The 22,403-nt window shown below is 55.9% G+C and overlaps 1 protein-coding gene across 1 annotated transcript; it reads left to right on the top strand.

Annotated features, from left to right (window-relative positions):
• The first annotated feature begins 5,364 nt into the window (after nt 1-5,364).
• Nucleotides 5,365-22,395, top strand: ARHGEF19 (Rho guanine nucleotide exchange factor 19). Its single transcript, XM_038746986.1, has 15 exons — nt 5,365-5,872; nt 6,218-6,535; nt 6,927-7,050; nt 7,204-7,280; nt 7,929-8,209; nt 9,322-9,482; nt 10,005-10,157; nt 11,207-11,336; nt 11,609-11,683; nt 12,249-12,338; nt 12,531-12,697; nt 13,028-13,189; nt 16,481-16,560; nt 20,845-20,949; nt 21,537-22,395. Exons 1-15 carry the CDS (start codon nt 5,365-5,367, stop codon nt 21,692-21,694), a joined length of 2,589 nt encoding a protein of 862 aa, XP_038602914.1. The 3' UTR covers nt 21,695-22,395.
• Nucleotides 22,396-22,403: the final 8 nt, after the last annotated feature.

Genomic DNA, 22,403 nt, shown 5'->3' with positions numbered 1-22,403 from the left:
TCTGTCCCCTGGGGGCAGGGGCCAAGGGGAAGGACAAGGGGGGAGACCCGCGGGGATAGGGGTGGCAGAAGAGCTGCTGCCAAACCCTCTTGCTCTGTGGGCGAGGCCCACCCATGACGGTGGTCAGCTCAGCACCCCTTCACTGTGGCAGGGCAGCCAAAGGGGTACCGCCCCACAAGCAGGTGAGACGAGGACCGGAAAACGGGAGGGTTGGCACGATCCCCTTGGCCCCTGCCACCCTGCCAGGTGGGCATTCCTCCTGCAGCCGCTCCTCGCCCCGTACCAATGCAGAACCATCGGGGAGACTGGAAGCCGATCAGTGTAGGGTACCCAGAGTGTGGGAGAGGGGGCCCCGAGATCCCCTGGAAACCCTTTTAGACTGTGAGCCCACTGTTGGGTAGGGACTGTCTCTATATGTTGTCAATTTGTACTTCCCAAGCGCTTAGTACAGTGCTCTGCACATAGTAAGCGCTCAATAAATACGATTGATGATGATGATGATGATGAAACCCTCACCCTCGCTCAGCCCGGGGTTCACCACGACTCTCTTTGCCCCAGGAGATGCAATCTAGAAGGGCATCTGTCCTGGTTGGCTCCCAGGTCCAGTCTGGACTCTGCCCCCTGCTACCCCCTGGAGAGATGGGCAACTCCAGAGGGGTCAGGATGGCAATGTAACCCAGGCACCTCTTCAGGGAAGAAAGTCAAGGGTGGGCCTGTGGGTGGGGAGGGCTCTTGCTGGGCACCCTGAGTGCCAATGCCCAGAGCAGACTTACCCCTTCCCCTTACCTGGGGTGGGCCTCTGGGGTCAGAGCTCGTAGGCCGCCCCAAGCCCGTTGACGTCCCTGCCCAGGCCTGAGCTGCTTCCTCTCAGGGTTCCCGTGCCCACCTTCTCTCAAGGACATCCAGGGTCGAGAGCCTGCACTGAATGCCCAGGAACTGAATGCCATGCTGAATTCTGCAGGACCAGTGTGACCGACCTAAATCCCATTGTTGGGAAGGGACTGTCTCTATATGTTGCCAACTTGTACTTCCCAAGCGCTTAGTACAGTGCTCTGCACGCAGTAAGCACTCAATAAATACGGTTGAATGAATGTTAGCTTCACTGGGTTTGTTCACAGGACACTGAATAGTGACTTTGACCCCAACTAGACTCACCATCAAGTTTTCTGCCTGCAAAGAGCTTACCTTTGAATGGCCAAGTGGGCAGTTTTTTTTTTTTCCTGCAGATGCAAGGGTGTTGGGGGCTTATATGTGCTCCCACAAGCTGCTACTGTTGCCGGGTCAGAGGGCAGCTCTGGAGGACATTAGCAGAAAGCTGGCCGGAAGGAGTAGAATACCCTCCACTCTGGCTCAGTTTCCCCACCCTGGAGACAATGGAGCAGAAAGAGAAAGTGGCCAATCTGGGTTGACTGCGTGGAGGGACTGAGGACAAGATGATGAAGCAGAGGCCTGTACCAGATAACCTCTCAAAGTCCCTTCCACCCCTTGGATTCCCTGCAGGGCTGGCATTGGCTCCGGGGTTTGGTTTCTAGCTCCGGGTCACATCACCAGATGCCCCCTCCCAGCTCTGTCACTGCTCTGCTGCCCCTGTGCTTTCTTGGGCTGGGATGGGAGGAGGCAGCTGCTGTTTTTCCCTGGGCAAAGGACATTAGGACCCCAGCCCCTCAAGGGACCCTTGGGAGTTCACTCTCTGGACTTGTCGAAAAGCAGCTTGGTCAAGTGGAAAGAGCATGGAAGTGGAAGTCAGAGCATCTGAGTTCTAATCCCAGTTCTGCCATTTTTCTGCTGTGTGACCTTGGGCAAGTCACTTTAATTCTCTGTGCAACAGAGACAGCAACCAGCCAATCCCACCTGGCTTGAACTCTGCACGGCTGGGACACCTGTCTGACGTCCCTGGGCCCGGCGGTGGGCAGAGAATCACGCTCAGGATGAAGGTCACCACCAAGAGCAGATGAAGTCTCCCCGAGGGCAGACAGGAGGGACAGAGGGAAGGCTGGGCGGGGGCTCTGAATAGTGGGAGCAGGCTGGAGAAATAGGGGACAGCTGTAAAATGGGGATTCAGTACTTGCTCTCCCTCCTACTTAGATTGTGAGACACTTGTGGGCCAGGAGCTGTGTAGGTTTTAATGAAGTGGAATCTACCCCAGTGCTTAGAACAGTGCTTAACACATTGTAAGTGCTTAACAAATATTATTATTATTACACGTAATAAGCAGTGAACAAATACCATTGTTGTTGTTGTTGCTTCCCCGTCTCCCTTGGGTCCAGGGTAGCAAATCTGAGCAAGGGACCGGAAAGGGGCTTTGAGAAGGATGTTGAATGCCACCCCCTCGCTCCGGGAAAGAAGGAAAACCCAGAACATCCTGGCTCTGACACAGGCACCTGAGGTTCTGTTTCTGGGGGAGCAAAGCTTCCCCTCCAACCCCAAGGCCAGAGGCTGAGAATAGCATTGTGGTCTTGCTCCCTTTCCATCATTCAGGTAGTCACCTAGCTGTCCCCTACTTCTCCAGCCTGCCTAGGGGAGGGGCTGAGCTCCCACTGTTCAGAGCCCCTGCCCAGCCTTCCCTCTGCCCCTCCTGTCTGCCCTCGGGAAGACTTCATCTGCTCTTGGTGGTGACCTTCATCCTGAGCGTGATTCTCTGCCCACCGCTGGGCCCAGTGGGGAGATGCCAGGGATGTCAGACAACTGTCCCAGCCGTGCAGAGTTTAAGCCAGGTGGGATTGGCTGGTTGCTGTCCTGCTCACCCCCAGAGCCCTGGAAAACTGGGGCTAGCGAGAGGAGCTGGTGTGCCCATTGTGGCCGGGAGGGTCATCCACTCAGGGGGACATTGGAGCCTCCAGGCTGGCCCCCAGCATGTGCCAGTGGAGGTAAGGAGGCCTTCTGGGGGCCAGAGATCCGGATTTGGGGTGAGAGGCTCAGGAGGAAGTCAAAAGGGTCTTCGCTTGTGCCCGGGCTCTTAGGATGATCCAGGAGCCAAGTGGAAGCTGGCAGGGAACTGGTACCTGGCCCCTGCCCATCTCTTGAGACCTGCCTCCTCCCATTCCCCGGAGCTGCCAACAAAACAGCTTAGTGCCTCCTGGGTGGGTGGGTGGCACAGAGAGTTGGGCCTTTGAGGGCAGGCGGGAAGAAGTGTTGCTTGGTGGACAGAGATGGAATGCCCCAGTGATGCCCTAGTGATGCCCCAAACTGGCTAGAGTCTTCTCCTCCCTCCTTCACTGCTGCACCCCCTCACCAGGGGTTCAGTTCCCCAAGACAGGGTCTAAATCTGATCCAGAGTCTCCTGGCAGGCGGGTGGTGAGACATTGTGAGACTGGGGTGGGCAATCCTGAGGGCATTGGGTCTCAGCCTGTGGCTTGATTGAGGAAAGACCCCCTGGAGTGGGAGGGAGAAGACCCCCTTCCTTCATCCTCCCAGATTCAACCTTGCTATTGAGGAGTTACGGTAGAGCCTGGGGTCCTCAGTCGAATGGGTGGTAGTGGTGGAGAGGGTACTTGTCCCGAACCAAGGTTACTCCTGACCCAGCTGGGCTCCGTAAGTTGGGGAGGGGTTCTGCGGTAGAACCCAGAGGTCCCCAGCTCCCAGTCCCTTGATGATGATAACAATGATGATATTTGTTTACTATGTGCCAGGCACCATATTAAGCGCTGGCATATATCATCTGGTTGGACACAGTCCCTGTCCCCCATGGGGCGCACAGTTGAAGCGGGAGAGAGAACAAGTATTGAATCCCCATTTTACAGATGAGGAAACTGAGGCCCAGAGAAGTTAAGAGACTCGCCCAAGGTTACACGGCAGGCGTGGCAAAGCTGGGATGAGAACCCAGGTCCTCTGACTTAACTCAGGTCCCCTGTCTTCCAGGCCTTTGCTCTTTCCACTAGGCCACACTTCTCCCTTGTCCGGGTCCTCCCTCCTTCCCTCTCTTTCTGTCCCTCAGGCTTTCCTCAGTGGGTCTCCTTTCTCTATCTGTCTGTCTCTCCATCTCTAACTCTGCTTTTGAATCTCTGTTTGTCTCTGGTCATCTGCCTTGATTCCTGTCTCTCTCTCACTCTTCTCTCCACCTGCCTCCCTGTCCGGGTGTCCTTCTGTCTCTGCCTCTGCCTCCTTCATTTCCTGCCCATGACTTGGCTGGGCAGGTTCTGGTGTGTTGGGGTCTGGGAGGGGGTGTATCCGTGCTCTTGTGCCGAGGAGGCGGGGCAGCCCCCTCTTTGGGGCAGGCAGCCACCAGCTCTCCCCACCCCCAGCCCCGCTCCCTCTGACAGCTTCACCGCAGGGTTTTATGAATCAAACTCTTTGTCTGGGTGGGAAGTTCCTTAGCCAGCGGAGCTGAGCAGGGCTTCCCGGGAGAGGAGCACAGAGGAGAGGAGCGGAGCTGGCAGAGGGAAGGGGGAGACCGGGCCGGGAGGCCCTAAGGCTCTGAGGCTCCAGGTAAACCCTGCATTCCCTTCCCAGGGAGCTGGGATTCAGCTCCAGGAAGCCTGGGTCACCGGGAACTCCAGCCGGATGGACTATTGGCTAGCCAGCCAGCTGGGGCAGAGCTTGGAGGGGAGAGCCTACGGTTGGGCCAGCTTCCTGTTTACGGCTTTGGGGGAAGGTCCAGTGGGCTAGGGGCCCTGGTCCACCCCTTGAGTCACCCAGCCCTGGCTCCTGAACACCCCTCCCTGCCAACCTCCACCGCTGGGATGTTGGGATGCTCCAGGCAGGCCCAACGGTATGGAGGCAGGGCCCCTCTGTACCCTTTTGGGATCGGGGACCCCTGAAGGCTGCTGAGATCTCCTTGGGGAGGGGCTGCCATCTTGGTCCAGGAGTGGACATGGTGGGGTTCAGGGGTGGGTCTCTGCCAGGGCCCGGAGGTGGCGGGGGGGAGGACTGTGTGGGTGTGTCTGTGGGAAAGTGCACGGAAGTGCATGCAGGTGTGCTAATGTGGATGAACTAGGTGTGTGCTGGGTGGCTAGTCTGAACGGAGTAATGGATGTTTGCTGTGTGGGTGTGTGGATGTTTGTAGCCATGTACCTCTGCGAATGTGGCTTTATGAGACTGTGTTTGTGTATGTGTGTGGGTGTGGGTGCGTGGGTGCATGTCTGTGCAGTGGCTCCGTATGGAGCCGGAGAGCAGTGGAACCACCCCTTAGAGGGTTTTGGGAGTGTGGAGATTAGGGTGTCCCCTCCCCATTTCCTTCCCCTGGGCTGCCCCCCACCCCCACCCATCTCTTTCTGGACTCTGCCCAGGCCCCTCTCCTCCAGCCCTGCCCTGCGCCCCATAGCTCTGCCCCCTCCGGCTCGGACACCTGGGGTGGGAGCCTCCTCTGCCCATCTCTTCCTCTTCCCCCCCGCAGGTCTAGGAGAGCAGCCGGCCCTGCCCTGTGGGATGGACTACCGAGCGCAGCCTGACTTCCAGCCCCACCTGGCTTCTCTGCCTTACGGGCTGGGGGCAGGGCCCCTGGGGCCACTGCCCAGAGGGGCGGCCCAGGACCCAGAGGAGCCGACCAGCCCCAGGTGCCACCCGGTGGCTGTGTGCCAACAAGAGAGCTTGTCCTTCACCGACCTGCCCACCCCAGCGACCTTTGACCTTTTCCCCTTCTCCACCGAGGACCCGGCAAGGCCAAGCCACTGGTTGTTGAGACCTCAGGGCTCCCCAGATCGGGATCACGGGCTGCTCTGGCCCCTGCCCATTGGGGATCAGAACCCTGGAGTCCCCGCTGGCGTCGGGCCCCGACAGGGCAGGGCGGACAGCTGGTGCCCTTGTCCCCTTGCCCGCCCCACAGACCCGCTGCCCCTTGGAGACTCTGCACTCGACAAGTTCCTGGGGGGACCCAGGAGTCCCCGGCACCCGGAGCTCCAGCGCCGAGCTAGCCGCAGCTCTGAGAAGTCTGCCTGTGAGTGACCCCCTGGGTGCCACTTGCTCCTGGGATTGGGAGTCGGGCAGGGAGTGGGGGGAATTGCTCCAGTCAGCAGGGGTCATGCCCAGGGAAGAGGTTCAGAACTGGCATAGCTCTCTCTGACCAGCCAGCAGATCTCGATCCATCTTCTCTTCCCATCTCTGCCCACTTCTGGGCCTTTGGTCTGGGCCTCGGAGGGGGCGGGGGGAGCAACGTCTCTGTCACCTGGCAGCTTAAGAAGCAGTGCCCAGCTGACAGGGCCAGGCTGTCAGAGGCAGGTGAAGTTGCTTTGTGGCCCCTGATGGGCAGAGGCCCGGCTACCCTGATCCCCCCTTCCCCCAGGGCGGAAAATGCGGGTATATCACAGCGAAGATACAGGAGGCAGCCCTGGTTCCGAGGACCATGTGGCCTTCCTGGAGGCTGGAGTGGAGGAACCAGAGCCGCCCGCGGCCCCTGAGGTGCCCAAGACCCTGGAGTCGGTGCTGCCAACCCCAGCCCGGGAGGGCACGAAAGAGCCAGAAAGAAGGCGCTTCTCGGCCTCGGAGCTGATGAACAGGCTGCAGTTCTCCCAGCGACGCCCCACCTTCTCCCTTCGCCTGGGCAAGGCCCTCTCTGCCAAGGCTGGGCCCAAGGAGAGGGGGGCCTGGCCTGCCCGAGAAGGTGCCAACACACCCCCCCCGGGGGACCTAGCCACGTGGTCAGGGATGGGGGAGTGTCAGTCAATTCATGGCATTTAAGTGCTTACTTTGAGCAGAGCACTGTGATGAGTGCTTGGGAGGTGGTCAAACAGATTCGGGGGCCTGTCTCCCAGGCTCGGTGCCGGTGGCGGGAGGGGGTCTATGGCCTGACCATTTGGGAGGCCCCAAGCCTCCCTTCGCATTGACTAGGCTGCCACTTCAGGGGCAGGGACAGGTGTCCCTGGCCTGAGCTCCTCTTGTGACCAACTTGTACTTCCCAAGCGCTTAGTACAGTGCTCTGCACACAGTAAGCGCTCAATAAATATGATTGATTGATTGATTGACCCGAGCTCCGCTCGGTCTCCTCACTGCAGGCAAAGGCCTCTGGAAGGAGCAGAGCTGCCCGGAGCCGAGCTGCCCAGAGCCGCAGGGTTGTGGCACTGTGACCCCTGTAACGGGGGCACCCGGAGAGAGGCAAAGCAGCTGGCCCAGCCCTAGGTAATTCTCCCTGCCCAGAAGCTGGAGGCCAGGCCCTACTGGACAGCCCATGTGCCCCCTGCCCTGTCTGGCCCTATCCTTGCCCCTTCCCTCCCTCCCCGGCCCCCCACTTCTCTCCCTCCCCGCCCCGACTCCTTGCCCATCTCTCCTCAGGCCCGAGAGGCTGGAAGAGCCAGCCCCAAACACCTGGGTCCCCCATGAGCGGCGCCAGTCTCGGTTTCTCCTTAACTGTAAGCGGAGGGGCCGTGGTCGTGGCCCGGGTTGGGCTGGGCAGGGAAGGGGTAGAGATGGATGGGACTTGGTAGGGGGAGTCTGGGGAGTCCAGCGGAACAGTGTTCAGGTTGGGGGGTGGGAGGAGAGGGAGGTTGCCCTATTTCCTAGGTAGGTACTGGCACTTGATGGGCATTTACTATGTGCCAAGCCCACTGTTGGGTAGGGACTGTCTCTATATGTTGCCAATTTGTACTTCCCAAGCGCTTAGTACAGTGCTCTGCACACAGTAAGTGCTCAATAAATACGATTGATGATGATGATGATGCCAAGCACTGTCAAGTCAATCAGGTTGGACACAGCCCCTGTCCCACATGGGGCTCATACTCTTAATCTCCATTTTACACATGAGGTAACTGAGGCACAGAGAAGTGAAGTGACTTGTCCAAGGTCACACAGCCGACAAGTGGGGAAGCCAGGATTTAGAACCCAGGTCCTTCTGACACCCAGGCCCGTGTTCTATCCACTGAGGCACACTGCTTCTCCCTGGGGCATGGTACCGTGTCCCATGCCCCAAGTCCCATGTCCCGTGTCCCATGTCTCGCATCCCATGTCCCATGTTTTCTGTACCACATCCCCTTTCCCACACCCCGTGTCCCTCCCTGCAGCTGTGCTGTACCAGGAATACAGCGACGTGGCCAGTGACCGCGAGCTGCAGCGGCAGAAGTGTGAGGACGCTGTGGCGGAGGAGGTGGAGGAAGAGGAGGAAGGAGGAAGGGAGGAGGAGGAGGGGCCAGGCCCGCCGCGCGCCAACCTGTCCCCCAGCAGCTCCTTCCGGGCGCAGCGCTTCTCCCGCAGCTCCACCTTCTCCCTGTGGCAGGACATCCCCGACGTGCGGGGCAGTGGCGTGCTGGCCACCATCAGCCTCCATGAGTGCAAACTGCAGGAGGTGAGCCCGCTCTGGCCTGTGGGACGCCAGAGCCTGGGGGGCAGGAGCCCAGGGGTGGGCACAGGAGCCTGGGAGCAGGAACCCAGGGGGAAACTGGAGACTAAGGGGCATGGGAGCCTGGGAAGCGGCAGCCCAGGGGGGTGGGAGCCCAGAGGGGCATGGAAAATTGGAGGGGTGGGAGCCTATGGGACACAGGAGCCAGGAAGGCAATGGAGCCCATGGAGCACTGGAGCCTGGGGGACAGAAGCCCAGGGTGGTGGCACAGGAGCCTGGGAGGATGGGAGCCTGGGAAGCATGGGAGCCTGGAGGGCACGGGAGCCTGGGGGTAATAATAATAATAATAATAATGGCATTTATTAAGCGCTTACTATGTGCAAAGCACTGTTCTAAGCGCTGGGGAGGTTACAAGGTGGTCAGGTTGTCCCACGGGGGGCTCACAGTCTTAGCCCCCATTTTACAGATGAGGCCCAGAGAAGTTAAGTGACTTGCCCAAAGTCACACAGCTGACAAGAAGCAGTGTGACTCAGTGGAAAGAGCACGGGCTTTGAAGTCAGAGGTCATGGGTTCAAATCCTGGTTCCGCCAATTGTCAGCTGTGTGACTTTGGGCAAGTCGCTTAACTTCTCTGTGCCTCAGTTACCTCATCTGTAAAATGGGGATGAAGACTGTGAGCCCCCCGTGGGACACCCTGATCACCTTGTAACCTCCCCAGCGCTTAGAACAGTGCTTTGCACATAGTAAGCACTTAATAAATGCCATTATTATTATTATTATCATCAATTGGCGGAGTCGGAATTTGAACCCATGACCTCTGACTCCAAAGCCCAGGCTCTTTCCACTGAGCCACGCTGCTTCCTAGCAAGGGAGCTTGTGGGTTGGGAGCCTGTTTGTGATGGGAGCCTGGTGATGTGGGAGCCCAGGGTAGGGCTGCTAAGGAAAGGAAAGAGGGAGAGGGCAGGGGACAGAATCCATGGGAAGGAGGGAAGTGGTGGCCTTGGTCCCTGGCGGGCAGAGAGGAACACCTGGGTCTTCTGCCTGACCTGGAAGGGAGGAGACTCCTCTCCCTGGGGTGGGGGGATCCTCACGGGGCTGCCCCTCCCGCATGTCCTCCAGGCCAAGTTTGAGCTGATCACGTCGGAGGCCTCCTACATCCACAGCCTGTCGGTGGCCGTGGGGCACTTCCTGTGCTCGAGGGAGCTGGGCGAATGCTTAGGGGCCCAGGAGAAGCAGTGGCTCTTCTCCAAGCTGCCCGAGGTCAAGGACACCAGCGAGAGGTGAGGGCTGGCCTTTCGGACTGGCGTCGTCCCCACTCGCCCCTCGCCCTGCCCGCCCGCCGCCCACTTCCCAGCGGAGGACGGGGGCCGAGCCCGGGGCACCCAGCCAGGTCGGGGCCTGGGGATGATGCTGTTGATGGTATTTGTTAAGCGCCTACTATGTGCCAAGCACTGTTCTAAGCACTGGAGTAGATACAAGGTAATCAGGATGTCCCATGTGGGGCTCACAGTCTTAATCCCCATTTTACAGATGAGGGAACTGAGGCACAGAGAAGTTAAGTGGCTTGCCCAAGATCACACAGCAGAGAAGTGGCGGAGCCGGGATTAGAACCCACGTCCTCTGACTCCCAAGCCCTTGCTCTTTCCGCTAAGCCACGGTGATGAGCTGGGTACCTCGTGGAGTCCCCACGGAGGGGCCGTGACCTGCCCGCAGCGGGGGTGGGGTGCCCGCGCCTCTGTCCCCAGTTGGGACAGAAAGCGGGACTCCTGCCCACCGGCCACCCGCCTCGGTCCTGCCCCCAGGTTCCTGCAGGAGCTGGAGCAGCAGCTGGAGAGGGACGTGCTTCGCTTCGAAGTGTGCGATATCGTCCTGCGCCACTGCCCGGCTTTCCGCCGCGTCTACCTGCCCTACCTCACCAACCAGGCCTACCAGGAGCGGACCTACCAGCGCCTGCTGTACGGAGGGCCTGGCGTGGGACCGCGGGGGGATCCCCGGGAAGGGGGTTGGAGGAGGGAGCTCTGAGGGTTGGTGTTGGGAGCACCGGGGAGCCTGGGGCTGGAGGCCATGGAAAGACCAGAGGAGGACAGTTGGAAGGTGGGGGAAGCAGAGGTAGGCTGGACCTCTGGCCCCCTGCCCCCTATCCCCCGTCTCCAAGGCATGGCCCCGCAGGGGTGCAGATGGCCAGATTTCAAATTGGTGGTTTATTCCAGAACAGGGCTCTCTCTGGGTGGGAGTGTTGCATTTCGGCCCTGGGCAGGGGGCTGCACGAGAGGCCTCCCTCCATCCTCCCACCCCCTCACAGCTCTGGCCTCCTCTCCTGGCTCTAAGGAGCCCCTGTCCCCTGCAGACAGACACGCTCCTTCACTCTTCTCCCCGGCCCTTCCACCTCACTGAGCTTGGTACCCGAGCCCCTGAATCAGCCAGCAATGGGACCCAAGCCTCTCTCCCTGCCACCTGGCTCACCTCCTGCCCTACCTAAGCGAGAGGGAGGCCCCAGGGAAGGAGGGAGGGAGGCGGAGAGAGAAGGAGGGAGCGGCAGGGACAGATTGTGCTCGGACCCTGGACCCAGGGAGGAGTGTCCCGGCAGCCCTGGGGCCAGCCAGGGAGTGTGGGTGCTCTGAGACCGAAGGGGAACCTTTCTCAGAGGATGCCAGAGCCCCAGGAGAGCTGGGGAGAACCAGAAGGTAGTGAGGAGGGACTTAGAAGGGTTGTGGAAGGTAGCAGATTTTGGGGGTCGGGGCAAGGAGTTGGTGTCTTGACGGATCTGGGGGTTCAGAGGCGGGAGGCTGGCAATTGATAGATCTGAGGTCAGGCGACTGGTGATTAGCAGGGGGCTGGTGATTGGCAGATTGGTGGTTCAGAAGCAGGGGCCTGGTGATTGGCAGGTCTGGGAGTCCGGGGTCAGGTATCTGCTGCTGGAGAAGCCCCTGGGTGCCCGCACTCTGCCCCCTTCCCCACGTTTAGTGTGTCCTGCCCACGCTTCACCCCAGGATGGTTTTTCCAGACTGGAGAACCCCAAGTTTCCCGGCATCCTGGCCCGGCTGGAGGAGGCGCCCATTTGTCAGCGTCTTCCCCTCACCTCCTTCCTCATCCTGCCCTTCCAGAGGATCACCCGCCTCAAGATGCTGGTGGAGGTACCCAAGGCAGCGGACCAGGAAGCCTGCCCTCTTAGAGCTGGAGCAGGGGGAGGGGAGAGGCCCAGCCACCCACAGGGCTCCATGAGCTTGAGACAAGGTGCCCACACACCTGAGTTCCTGACCCCCCTTAGAGGATCTACTTCAGCTCCCAAACCGGCCCGGCTTGACAGCAAAGGATGGGTCCTGCCTCGGGGGGCCCTGGGGTCTGGGAGAGAGAGAGGTGCCAGAAGCCCTGGGCCACCTCAGCAGGGCCCTCCTTTTTCCCGCAGAACATCCTGAAGCGGACAGCACAGTCTTCTCCCGGAGAAGACATAGCCACCAAGGCCTTCAACGAGCTCAAGAAGGTGAGCTGGGCCCTCTTCCCCCCTTCTCCCTGCTTTCCCTTTCACCCTTCTCCCTTTTGACTCCCCTGCAGAGATCCCATAGCCATCTGGGTGCAGAGGTCTCACTGGTCCTCCCACAGTCCCCGTTTGGCAGGTAGGGAAACTGAGTCCCAGAGAAGTAGCAGTAGTAGTAGCATTTTAAAAGTGCCTACTTGTTTGGGTGATCTATATTAGGTTCTTGGGAAGTGCAAAATAAAGAAGCAGCAAGTTTCCTGCCCACAAGGAGCTGGCATTCTAATGGGAGAGGGGTTGATTGCCCGAGAACCAGGCAGAGAAGAACCCAGGTATCCGGGTTCCCTCCTGGGGCACAAGCCCCAGCTCTCTGCCAGGCCCCTGTTGGGCTCAGCGGCCTCTGCCAAGGCCCAGACCCCTGCATGCTCCGCCTCTGAAGCACGGTGTCCGGGGTGGGCGTCTCTCCCAGCCCCAGAGCCCTCCTGGGGTCTTGGAGCAGGTACCTGGGGAAGACCCAGGCACCCTGATCGGCAGGAGTGGCAGGTGGCTCAACCCTGGCACCCACCCTGTTCAGCTGGTGCAGGAATGCAATGCCAGTGTCCAGTCCATGAAGAGGACGGAGGAGCTCATTCACCTCAACAAGAAGATCCATTTTGAGAGCAAGGTGAGTGACGGGGCAGCCAGTGGGGGCAGAGCCTGGGAAGATGGGGGTCTCCTCCCTTGGGGACCCAGGGGTCCTCTCATCCCAGGGGCCAGGGCCCCCTATCCTCCCGCCCTCCCGGCTCCAGCCCCCACCCCCCACATTCCCTGTGCCCTCCCCATCCCTTGGAGCCGACATGCCTCTCCCCATGCCTAGATCTTCCCACTGATCTCCCAGTCCCGCTGGCTGGTGCGGCACGGGGAGCTAGTGGAGCTGGCTCCCCCCCTCCCACCCACCGCGACCCCCACCAAGCTCAAGCTGTCCAGGAAGGCTGTCTACTTGCACCTCTTCAATGACTGTCTGCTGCTCTCCCGCAGGAAGGAGTGAGTGGCCGGCAGGAGCCAGGGCTGGGAGGGCGAGGGCGGGGGGCCCATCCCTGCCTCCTTCATCTCCCCGGGCCAATGCTCCCTGTTTCTGCCCACCTCCAGGTGTTTGGTGTCTGCACGCCAAAATACTACTATAACAATTATTATTATTATTATTCGAGAGGCCCCATAGCCCTCCATTGCCCTCCCCCGTGGTGGGGGTGATGCTGCGGCACGGCCTTGGGGGCAATTCCCAAAGCTCTTGGGCAGACCTGCTGAGCTGGGGGCACCGAGGAGGGCAGGATTCAGGGACCCTGGGCTGTCCTTGAGTGTCTCCCGCGCCTGCAGGACGGGGAAGTTTGCCGTGTTCGTCTATGCCCAGGTGCCCGAGCTGAAGGTGAAGGATCTGAGTTGGAAGCTACAGGGAGTCCCCGGCCAGATCTTCCTCCTGCAGCTCTTCCACAGTCAGCAGCGGATCAAGCACCAGCTCCTGCTGCGGGCACACACTGAGTAGGTGCCCCTGGGGGGTGGGCGTTGGAGCAGAGAAGCTCCTCCTGCTCCTCTGCCCATCACACTGCCCTGCTTCCTGGTCCAGGCCAGCCATGGGCAGGCCATAGGCGAGCCATATTGGCATGGGGATTCAGGCTTGATGGGCTGAGGGGGTGGTCCCTGGAAGCTGGTTCTGGTGGCCCGGGACCTCTGAGCCCAGCTCCTCCCGGGGCTGCTGGTTCAGCTTGGCACCCACCAGAGAGGTTGCTTTTTTTATTAAAAAAAAAATGGTATTTGTAAAGCACTTACCATGTGCCTGACATTACTAAATGCTGGGGTAGATAAAATCTAATCAGGTTGGGCACAGTCCATGTAATAATAATAATACTGATGGCATTTATTAAGCGCTTACTATGTGCAAAGCACTGGTTTAAGCGCTGGGGAGGTTACAAGGTGATCAGGTTGTCCCACGGGGGGCTCACAGTCTTAATCCCCATTTTATAGATGAGGGAACTGAGGCAGAGAGAAGTTAAGTGGCTTGCCCCTGTGTCATGTGGGGCTCACGGTTTTAATCCCCTTTTTACAGATGAGGAAAACAAGGCCCAGGGAAGTTGTGACTTGCCCTAGGTCATACAGTAGACAGGTGGCAAAGTTGGGATTAATAATACTGATACTGATGGCATTTATTAAGCACTTAATATGTGCAAAGCACTGCTCTAAGCGCTGGGGAGGTTACAAGGTGATCAGGTTGTCCCACGGGGGGCTCACAGTCTTAATCCTCATTTTACAGGTGAGGTAACTGAGGCACAGAGAAGTTAAGTGACTTGCCCATGTGTCACGTGGGGCTCACAGTTTTAATCCCCTTTTTACAGATGAGGAAAATGAGGCCCAGGGAAGTTGTGACTTGCCCAGTGTCATACAGCAGACAGGTGGTAAAGTTGGGATTAATAATACTGATACTGATGGCATTTATTAAGCGCTTACTATGTGCAAAGCACTGTTCTAAGTGCTGGGGAGGTTACAGGGTGATCAGGTTGTCCCACGGGGGGCTCACAGTCTTAATCCCCGTTTTACAGATGAGGTAACTGAGGCACAGAGAAGTTAAGTGACTTGTCCATGTGTCAAGTGGGGCTCAGTTTTTAATCCCCTTTTTACAGATGAGGAAAATGAGGCCCAAGGAAGTTGTGACTTGCTCAAGGTCATACAGCAGACAGGTGGCAAAGTTGGGATTAATAATACTGATACTTATGGCATTTATTAGGCGCTTACTATGTGCAAAGCACTGTTCTAAGTGCTAGGGAGGTTACAGAGTGATCAGGTTGTTCCACGGGGGGCTCACAGTCTTAATCCCCATTTTACAGATGAGGTAACTGAGGCACAGAGAAGTTAAGTGACTTGCCCGTGTGCCACGTGGGGCTCACAGTTTTAACACCCTTTTTCCAGATGAGGAAAATGAGGCCCAGGGAAGTTGTGACTTGCCCAAGGTCATACAGCAGACAGGTGGCAAAGTTGGGATAAGAACCCTGGTTCTTCTGACTCCGAGGCCTGTGCTGTATCTACTAGGCCACACTGCTTCTCAGGGACTTGGCTCTGACATCTCTCTCTGGCTCTTGAAGGCCTTTGCGGGTAGATGTGGGGCTAGGTAGGGGTGGTTGGTCCATCACCCATCCTGAGCAGGCGTTGGGCAGTCCATGGGGCTCCCCACTAATAATAATAATGGTAATAATGGTATTTGTTAAGCGCTTACTATGTGCCAAGCACTGTTCTAAGTGCTGAGGAGGATACAAGGTAATCAGGTTGTCCCACGTGGGGCTCACAGTCTTAACCCCCATTTTCCGGATGAGGGAACTGAGGCATAGAGAAGTGAAGTGACTTGCCCAAAGTCACACAGCTGACAAGTGGCGGAACCGGGATTAGAACCCATGACCTCTGACTCCCAAGCCCCTGCTCTTTCCACTGAGCCACGCTGCTAGATTGTAAGCTCCTTGAGGGCAGGAATCATTTCTACAAACTATCAAACTTTCTCAAGCGCTGAGTGCAGAGCTCTGACCAAGTTGAGAGCTCAATAAATATTACCATTAATTGAAGCAGTGTGACCTCCTGGAAAGAGTGCAGCCTGAGAGTCAGGGGACTGGGTTCTAATCCTGACTCTGCCACACGCCTGCTAGGTGCTATGTGGCCTTTGGCAAGTCACTTCACTTCTTTGTACCTCAGTTTCCTCATCTTTAAAAAGGGAATTCAGTATTTCATTCATTCATTCATTGAATCGTATTTATTGAGTGCTTACTGTCTGCAGAGCACTGTACTAAGCACTTGGGAAGTACAAGTTGGCAACATATAGAGATGGTCCCTACCCAATGGCAGGCTCACAGTCTAGAAGGGGGAGACAGACAACAAAACAAAACATATTAACAAAATAAAATAAATAGAATAAATATGTACAAGTAAATTAAATAAATAGAGCAATAAATGTGTGCAAACATATATACATATATACAGGTGCTGTGGGGAGGGGAAGGAGGTAAGGCGGGGTGGGGGGATGGGGAGGATGCTCCCTCCTACTTAGACTATAAGTCCCATGGGAGACAGGGACTGTGTCTGACCTGATTAACTTGTGTCTACTCCAGCTCTTAGAAGCAACGTGGCTCAGTGGAAAGAGCAAGGGCTTTGGAGTCAGAGGTCATGGGTTCAAATCCTGGTTCCTCCAACTGTCAGCTATGTGACTTTGGGCAAGTCACTTAACTTCTCTGGGCCTCAGTTACCTCATCTGTAAAATGGGGATTAAATGGGGATTAAAACTGTGAGCCCCCCGTGGGACAACCTGATCACCTTGTAACCTTCCCAGCACTTAGAACAGTGCTTTGCACATAGTAAGCGCTTAAAGAATACTATCATTATTATTATTATTAGCACTCTAGACTGTAAGCTCACTGTGGGCAGGGAATATGTCTGTTTATTGTTACATTGTACTCTCCCAAGCCCTGGGTACAGTGCTCTGCACACATTAAGAGCTCAATAAATACAATCGAATGAATGAACATAGTGAGTACTTTACAAATGCCACAGTGATGATGATTATTGTTATTATGAGTGATTGATTGACTGTTTTCAAGACACCCTTGGCTGGGGTGGATGCTGAGCAGGAGCAGATAGGGGGTGCAGGCCAGGGAAGGAATTCCCCAGCTCAGGGAAGGCACTGGACGTAACATTTGTGGGGGCCGTGCTCCAGACTGGGGCCTTGGAGTGGGTGACTGTGGGAGGTTCTCTCGGGGCTCCTCCTGGCTCTGCCATTCCTGACACTCCTTCCTGCAGGAGTGAGAAGCAACGGTGGATCTCTGCCCTGTCCCCATCCAGCCCCGAGGCTGACAAGGAGTATTTCAGCGGGAGAGAAGGTATCTACCCCGACCTGCCCCGCCTCCTCCCACCCCACTGCCCGCTGGCCACCCCAACAGCCACCTTCCCGCCCTCCGCCCTCCTCTGCCCACCCCACCACCCATCCACCTCGTTCTCGCCTGTCCCTCCATCGACCCCCAGCCCACGTCCTCCCCCTGGCCCGGAATGCCCTCCCTCCACACATCCGCCAAGCTAGCTCTCTTCCTCCCTTCAAAGCCCTACTAAGAGCTCACCTCCTCCAAGAGGCCTTCCCAGACTGAGCCCCCTTTTCCTCTCCTCCTCCCCATTCCCCCGCCCTACCTCCTTCCCCTCCCCACAGCACCTGTGTATATGTTTGTACAGATTTATCACTCTATTGATTTTACTTGTACATATTTACTATTCCATTTATTTTGTTAATGATGTGCATTTAGCTTTAATTCCATTTGTTCTGACGACTTGACACCTGTCCACATGTTTGGTTTTGTTGCCTGTCTCCCCCTTCTAGACTGTGAGCCCGTTGTTGGGTAGGGACCGTCTCTATATGTTGCCAACTTGTACTTCCCAAGCGCTTAGTACAGTGCTCTGCAGACAGTAAGCGCTCAATAAATACGATTGAATGAATGAATGAATCCATCTCCCCCAACAGCCATCTCTACCCCCTCCTGCCTGTCTCCCTCCCCACCCACCCGCCTCCCCACAGCCAGCACCTGGCCCAGGTCTTCATCACACCACCTGTCTGGACCTCTGCCTCAGCCTCCTTGCTGACCTCCCTGCCTCCAGCTTCTCCATCCACCTCCCCAGTCCACATACATCAGCCCACTGCCCGGATCATCTTTCCAAGACAGAATTCTGCACACACAACCCCACTCCTCAAAAATCTCCAGGGGTGCACATTCCTCTCTGCATCAGGTAGACACTCCTCATCGTCTGCTTTTAAGGTGCTCCATCAGCACTCTTCCTCCTACTAATCCACTCTCTTCTCCCACTACACCCCAGCTTATACCCTTCATTCCTCTCAGTCTAACCTATTCATTGTGCTTCGTCCTCATCTCTCCCACCTATGACTCCGAGCTCACACCCTTCCTCCTGCCTGGAAGTCTCTTCTTCTTCAAATCCACCAGGCCACAGCATCTTGAAAACCCTTCTGCAAGCCCACCTCACTCATCAGACTTTCCCTGATTCATTTTCTCCTTCTTAGGTCACCTCCTCTCAACTTGCCCCCTCCACATTTATGCACACATCCTGCCATGTGGAGCACTTATATTCATATCGATTGACACACTTTCTAGCCACTAAATTATTCACCTGTCCATCTGTCTATTCTCTCCTTCATCCCTATCTTGCAAGTACTCTGTGCTCTGGCCCACCCCCAACACTAGATTGTAAGTTCCTTGAGAGCAAGAACCAACTCTTCTACCTTTAATGTACTGTCCAAAGCACTTAGTACAGCACTCTGTGCACAGTAGAAGTCACGGATGCTGTCCTCTCTTGGTTTTCCTTCCATCTCTCTGGCTGCTCCTTCTAAGTGTCTTTCACAGGCTTTTTCTCCATCTCCCACCCTCTAATTGGGAGTTCATCAAAGCTCAGTTCTGGGTCCCCTTCTATTCTCCATCTACACCAACTTCCTTGGAGAACACATTGTCTCCCCCAGCTTCAACTTTATCTCAACATGGATGATTCCTAAACAAACCTCTCTAGCTCGGATCTCTCTCCTTCTCTGCACTCTCTTTTTCCTTCTGTCTTTAGAACGTTTCTACTTGTATGTTCTGCTGATACCTCAAACTTATGCCCAAAACAGAACTCCTCATCTTCTCACACAAACCTTGTCCTCCTTCTCTTTCCTATCCCTGCAGATAACACCACCATCCTCCCTGTTTCACAGGCCCCATAACTTTGACATTATCCTCAAGTGTGGCTTTGTGGAAAGAGCACGGGCTTGGAAGTTAAAGGTCGTGGGTTCTAATCCCCGCTCTGCCACTTGCCTGCTGTATGACCTTGGGCAAGTCACTTAACTTCTCTGGGCCTCAGTTCCCTCATCTGTAAAATGGGGATTACGACTGTGAGCCCCACAGGGGACAACCAGATTACCTTGTATCTACCCCAGTGCTTAGAACAGTGCTTGGCACAAAGTAAGTGCTTAACAAATACCATAATCATTATTATTATGCCATCTGTCTCTTGCTCTGCCATCCCAACATCTCTATAAACTGTCCCTTCCTCTCCAGCATTATCATCATCATCATCATCAATGGTATTTATTAAGCGCTTACTATGTGCAGAGCACTAGACTAAGCACTTGGGAGAGTACAATGCAACAGTTGGCAGACACATTCCCTGTGCACAAGCTTATAGTCTACAGTGGGATACAGATGTTAGTGTAATTATAATTTAATTTTAATTTAATTTTAAATTTGATATATAATTTAAATAATAATAATTATGGTACTAAGTGCTTACTATGTGCGAAGCACTGTTCTAAGCACTGGGGTAAGTACAAGGTAATCAGGTTGTCCCACGGGGGGCTCACAGTCTTAATCCCCATTTTCCAGATGAGGGAACTGAGGTACAGAGAAGTTAAGTGACTTGCCCAAGGCCACACAGCAGACATGTGGCGGAGCTGGGAGTAGAACCCATTACCTCTGACTCTCAAGCCTGCACTCTTTCCATTAAAGATATGTGCATAAGTGCTGTGGAGTTGAGGGTGGGGTGAATATCAAATGCCCAAAGGTCACAGATCCAAGTGCACAGATGACACAGTAGGGAGAGGGAGCCCAGGAAAAGAGGGCTTAATAGGGAAAGGTCTATTGGAGGAGATGTGGCTTAATAAGGCTTTGAAGGTGTGGATGGTGGTGGTCTGGCATATATGGGATGGGGGTGTGATGATGATGATGATGGCATTTATTAAGCACTTACTATGTGCAAAGCACTGTTCTAAGCACTGGGGAGGTTACAAGGTGATCAGGTTGTCCCAAGGGGGGGCTCACTGTCTTAATCCCCATTTTCCAGATGAGGGAACTGAGGCACAGAGAAGTGAAGTGACTTGCCCAGAGTCACACAGCTGACAATTGGCGGAGCCGGGATTTGAACCCATGACCTCCGACTCCAAAGCCCATGCTCTTTCCACTGAGCCATGCTGCTTCTGATTCCAGGCTAGGGGAAAGACGTGGTAAAGGCCATCCAGACTGCTACCACGCTGATCCAAGCACTTATTTCCCACCTTGACAACTACATCAGCCATCTCTATTACTTCCTTGTCTCCTGTCTCTATCCACTCCAGTCCATTCCTCACTCTGCTGCCTGATCATTTTTCTAAAAAAAGTTGAACCCACATCTCCCCACTCAAAAACCTGCAGTGGTTGCCCACCCACCTCGGCATCAAACAGAAACTCCTCACCTTCAACTTTAAAGCACTCAATCACCTTGCCTCCTCCACCTCACCTCGCTGATCTACTATTCATTCATTCAATCATATTTATTGAGCACTTACTGTGTGCAGAGCACTGTACTAAGCGCTTGGGAAGTACAAGTTGGCAACATACTACAACCTAGCCCTCACACTTCACTGCTCTAACACCAAGCTACTCAGTGTACATTGATCCTAACTCACAGCTGACCCCTTGCTCATATCCCTTTTCTTGATTGATTGATTAATTGATTAATTGGCCTGACACTCCCTCCCCCTTCATATCCTACAGACCTCCATTCTCCCCAACTTTGAAGTCCTTTTAAAATCATCTCTTTCAAGAAGCCTTCTCTGATTAACCTCTCTTTTCCTCACCCTATTTTCCCTCTCACCTGCACTGCTTATATACTTAGGTTTGTAGTCCTCAAGTATTTTGACACACCCCGCCACCAGCCCCTCAGCATTTATGTCTAAACCTTTATACTCTACACCTACCCCTATCTGTAATCTATTTTCTTGTCTGTCTCCCCAACAAGACTGTAAGCCCCTTTTGGGCAGGGCCACCTCTTTTATATTGAACTCTCGTGAATGCTTAGTGCAGTGCTTTACACAGAGTGAGCATTCAGTAAATACTATTGACTGATAGTAGCATTTCTTGAGTGCTTCCTTGGTGTGGTGTACTGTACTGGGCATTTAGGAGGTGGGTACAGAATAGCAGCGACACAGTCCCTGCCCATAAGGAGCTTACATTCCAGCAGAAGGTGTTCAGTAAAGACCATTTCTTGATTGATCATACCCTGCCCCCTTGCCTGTGAGCTCTCTCCTCTTTCCCCCCAATCCCTGCCTCCTCCGACCCTTCATTCCCATTGATTCTCACCTCCTCCTGCCTTGCTCCCAGACTCTCCCCAGGTGCAGTGCATCAGAGCCTACAAGGCCCTGCAGCCTGATGAGCTGACTCTGGAGAAGGCTGACATCCTGGCAGTCAAGACCAAGACCAGCGATGGTGAGTGGTGGTCCCTTCCAACTCCCACCCCTGCCACCTGACATGGGGAAAGGGGAGGAATGGGAGTTCGGAGGAACCCTGTAAACCACAAGGCAAGTTTTAGACACTGAGGATAGAAGAGTAAATGGACTTGAACTGGCGTGGGGTGGACAGGAGAGGAAACAGACTTGAATTGGCATGGGGTGGCTAGAAGGAACTTGGCATGGCGTTGTTGTTGGAAGCCTAAGGGACTGGACTCTCCCTGTCTGGGGGATGCGATAAAAAGAGGAGAAATTCTGGCTGAACAGCTGGAGTGAACCAGGTGGGGCCGGCCTGGAGGGAGGGGGATGATTGAGTTGATCTTTCAAGAAGATCCTTCTTGCCCAAGGTTCTTAGGGTGTTAGAATCCTGGAATCCTGGAGTGAAAGGGGTCCTCAGGAGAGCATCAGGTCCAGCCCCTTTCCTCCAGGTAGGTTAAGAGGAGGGGAAGAGTTAACCCTTTGGGCGCAGAGTCCAGCCAGGCATTTCTTAAATGAAGACAGAAGCCCCCGGTTGTGTCCCCTGCTGACCCTAGCCGACCACACCCTCAGGTTGTGGTGTGCCCTCAGGTTGGCTGGAGGGGATCCGGTTGGCCGATGGCGAGAGGGGCTGGGTGCCCAGGGCCTACGTGGAAGAGATTGTGAGCTTCGGTGCCCGTCTACGCAACCTGCGGGAGAACAGGAGGATCAAGAGCGCTACCCGCAAGCTGGAGGAAGAGACGGTTTGACCGCCGGGGCTTGGCTTCCCCTGCCCGGCCCAGAGCGACCCCTCAGCAGGGCTAGGCTTGGCTGTCTCCCCAGGGCTCTGACTGCCTGGATCATAGCTGCGACCCCAGGATTTTAGAACTCCTCTGCCCGGTCCGGAGCAGCCCCTTGCTGGGCTGGCTCCCCAGTACTCTGCCCGGACCATAGTTGTGACCCCAAACTTTAGAACTCCCCCGCCCGGCCCGAAGCGGCCCCTTGGCAGGGCTGGGTTGGGCCGAATTCCTGGGTCTCTGGCTGCCCGGACCTGTACTCATGACCCCAGGACTTTAGAACTCCCCTAACGTGGCCCCTCTGCAGGCTGGGCTGGGCTGGCTCCCTGGGTTTCTGATTTCCTGGACAGTAACCATGATCCCAGGATTTTAGAATGCCCCCACCTGTGCCTGGCTTGGAGCTGGGAGCAGGTTTCAGGTCCTATCCACCTCTTCCACAGCCTCTGTGCCTGGGGAAGGGACCCCCTGGTGAGTGGAGGCGAATGGAGGCTCTGGAGGCTCCACTCAGAAGAGGTGGAGGGACTTACCCTGCTGAGGGTAGTGGGAATCCCGGACTCTGACTCAACCCAGGGTCCTTCCTTTCCTCCCCAGAGGAGGCTACTGCCAGCTGGTTTGAGCTGCCCCTGCTCTGGGCTGGGGAAGCCTGGAACTGGGAGGCTGGGAACTCCCGGACTCTTCTCCC

Source organism: Tachyglossus aculeatus, chromosome 5 (genome assembly GCF_015852505.1).
Source record: "Tachyglossus aculeatus isolate mTacAcu1 chromosome 5, mTacAcu1.pri, whole genome shotgun sequence".
Lineage (NCBI taxonomy): Eukaryota > Metazoa > Chordata > Mammalia > Monotremata > Tachyglossidae > Tachyglossus > Tachyglossus aculeatus.
Note: the sequence above shows the minus strand (reverse complement) of the source record. Positions and strands in the feature narration are given on the sequence as shown.

What these genes read in the sequence shown, in the direction of transcription:
- ARHGEF19 (XM_038746986.1), top strand. Translation starts at nt 5,365, where the DNA reads ATGGACTACCGAGCGCAGCCTGACTTCCAGCCCCACCTGGCTTCTCTG. An exon ending in CGGACCTACCAGCGCCTGCT is followed by an intron (nt 10,158 to 11,206) that starts GTACGGAGGGCC and finishes TGGTTTTTCCAG; the next exon opens with ACTGGAGAACCCCAAGTTTC. An exon ending in GCCTCAAGATGCTGGTGGAG is followed by an intron (nt 11,337 to 11,608) that starts GTACCCAAGGCA and finishes TTTTTCCCGCAG; the next exon opens with AACATCCTGAAGCGGACAGC.